The 2095-nt window shown below is 42.5% G+C and overlaps 1 protein-coding gene across 1 annotated transcript in view; it reads left to right on the top strand.

Annotated features, from left to right (window-relative positions):
- The first annotated feature begins 1788 nt into the window (after window positions 1-1788).
- LOC104547869 (olfactory receptor 14I1-like) overlaps window positions 1789-2095 on the top strand; it is an 817-nt gene continuing 510 nt past the window's right edge. Inside the window, 2 exon segments of the mRNA XM_010193720.1 lie at window positions 1789-1935; window positions 1937-2072. Of these exon segments, the coding sequence (XP_010192022.1) occupies window positions 1789-1935; window positions 1937-2072 (283 nt within the window).

Genomic DNA, 2095 nt, shown 5'->3' with positions numbered 1-2095 from the left:
TAATTAGTTGAGTGCTAAGTTGACCTTACTGGAATTTGCAGTTAATTTGGTATATTTGCAGCACGTACGACCCATGACCAAGTCCTACAGCTCTCCCAGAATGCCCTGAGATTTCTTACTCGTACGGGTTTGACCCAGAGGGGAGAAGCGACTGCCGCACAGCTGTGAGCCACAGCGGGGGCCCCAGAGTTCTTTTTCCTGGTGCGGCGCTTCTGATGTTCAACCAACCACAACCACGCCCTCACGCTCACAGGTTTTAAACCAGAAAAGCGAGATCTCAGCATGCGCAGAACGTGCTAGTGTTACAATAGCAGTTGTGACTAATAGGATTTTTTGATAAGATAGTTTATTTTACCTTCTCAATATGCAACTTGGATTGCTAATGTACAAGGCTCAAATTAAGTACGCTGCAAAAAAGGACTGGTTTATCACATTTCCTTTGTTTTGTGAGCAAGTGCCATTTCTCCTGTGCGTGAATTTCTGAAGCAGGGGAATAACTATAAGGAGTCACAGAACACCCATTTTCCCATTGGCTTCTTCATCTACAACCTGGAAACACAGGTTTGCTGCTGCTGCTGCCCCTGAAGGACTTAGAAGCATGTGGGTGGCAGCAGTTCAGTTCAGAAGCGGAAGCCACTGTACAAACTCCTACCCATCCAATGTCCCCTGCCGGTTCTCTAGGCTTCTCCAGCTCAGTTTCCCTCTTCGTTCTAGCTGCACTCCCCTTTCCTGTGGCAGGAAGAACCTGGCCCAAACTCCTCATGTGTGGAGTAAAAATACTCAGTTTTGCTTGGGGAATCTCTGATGTGAATCTTGACAAGGCACTGATGAAAAAGCCACAGCACTCTGAGGCAGGATTGTTAACCTCTTCAGGATCCCCCTCTGCTGAGGACCATCCTTTTGTTCTTTCATTAATACACTCCAGGAAACTTTTGTATCTCTCATAGGACAGACACAAGAGATTTTTGGACCTGGTGTCCCTGAAGGATCTAAGAAAACCGGATAGGACCTCCTGATCCCTCCCATACCTGTAGCTGCTATAGTGCATCAGCTCTCGGAGAGTGAAGAAAGAGAAAAGACAAGTAGTTATTGTCTGAATTGAAATCTCCATGCCAGCAATTATAAAAATGTTGCTTTTACTTCCGCTTTTGTATTCCATTTCCACGGTCTATTCTTAGTCTTGGGTGAACCTGAAGATAGCAAGTTATTTCATTCTTTCCCGTTTGGGTAAGACCCTGCAGCTATCATGGGAGGTAGTGGGGGAATTGCTGAAAATATTCGTACTTGCTTGGGGTATTTTTTAAGGATGTTTTGGTGGTAAATCCACCAACGATACCAAGGATTCTCTTCAGAAGGATAAAAACAATAAAATATGCATTATTTCTGTTTGGCAGTCTGGAGCTGCCAAAATGAATACAAACCACAAATATATATTGAAATAATGATAAGAAACATGGAGAGCATTTATATAAACATGTATACATATATATAAGCATATAATATTTATATGATACATAATATGCATCTATAAAAATATGTAGACTACAGGCATATGTATTATACATATATACGTACATACATATGCAGATTATATACATATATGTGCATGGACATGTATTTTATATGTGGAACTATGATTACTGGTGGATTTGTTTCTGTGTCATAGTTTAGTCTATCATGTGGGATACATACATTCAGAGGATGGAGAAACTATGGAGCAGACCATCAAGTCTCAGTCAAAACCCCTTACTTTACCTTCACAGCTTGCACCAACACGCCGGAAAGAAAATGTCCAACCAAAGCACTGTGACAGAGTTTCTTCTCCTGGGATTCTCTGATACTCAAGAATTGCAGATATTCCTCTTCATGGTATGTCTGGGGATTTATCTGGCTGCCGTGGTGGGAAACTTCCTCATCACTGTGGTCATAGCTGTCCAGCAAGGACCTTCACACCCCCATGTACATCTTCTTGATTAATTTGTCCATTTTAGACCTTTCAACCATCTCTGTCACACTCCCTAAGTCCACGGCCAATTTTCTGTTGAATACCACAGCCATCTCCTATTCCAGCTGTGCTGCCCAAGCCTTTTTCTTC

The sequence above is a fragment of the Mesitornis unicolor genome, unplaced genomic scaffold (assembly GCF_000695765.1).
Source record: "Mesitornis unicolor isolate BGI_N332 unplaced genomic scaffold, ASM69576v1 scaffold51271, whole genome shotgun sequence".
In the NCBI taxonomy this organism is placed as follows: Eukaryota; Metazoa; Chordata; class Aves; order Mesitornithiformes; family Mesitornithidae; genus Mesitornis; species Mesitornis unicolor.
Note: the sequence above shows the minus strand (reverse complement) of the source record. Positions and strands in the feature narration are given on the sequence as shown.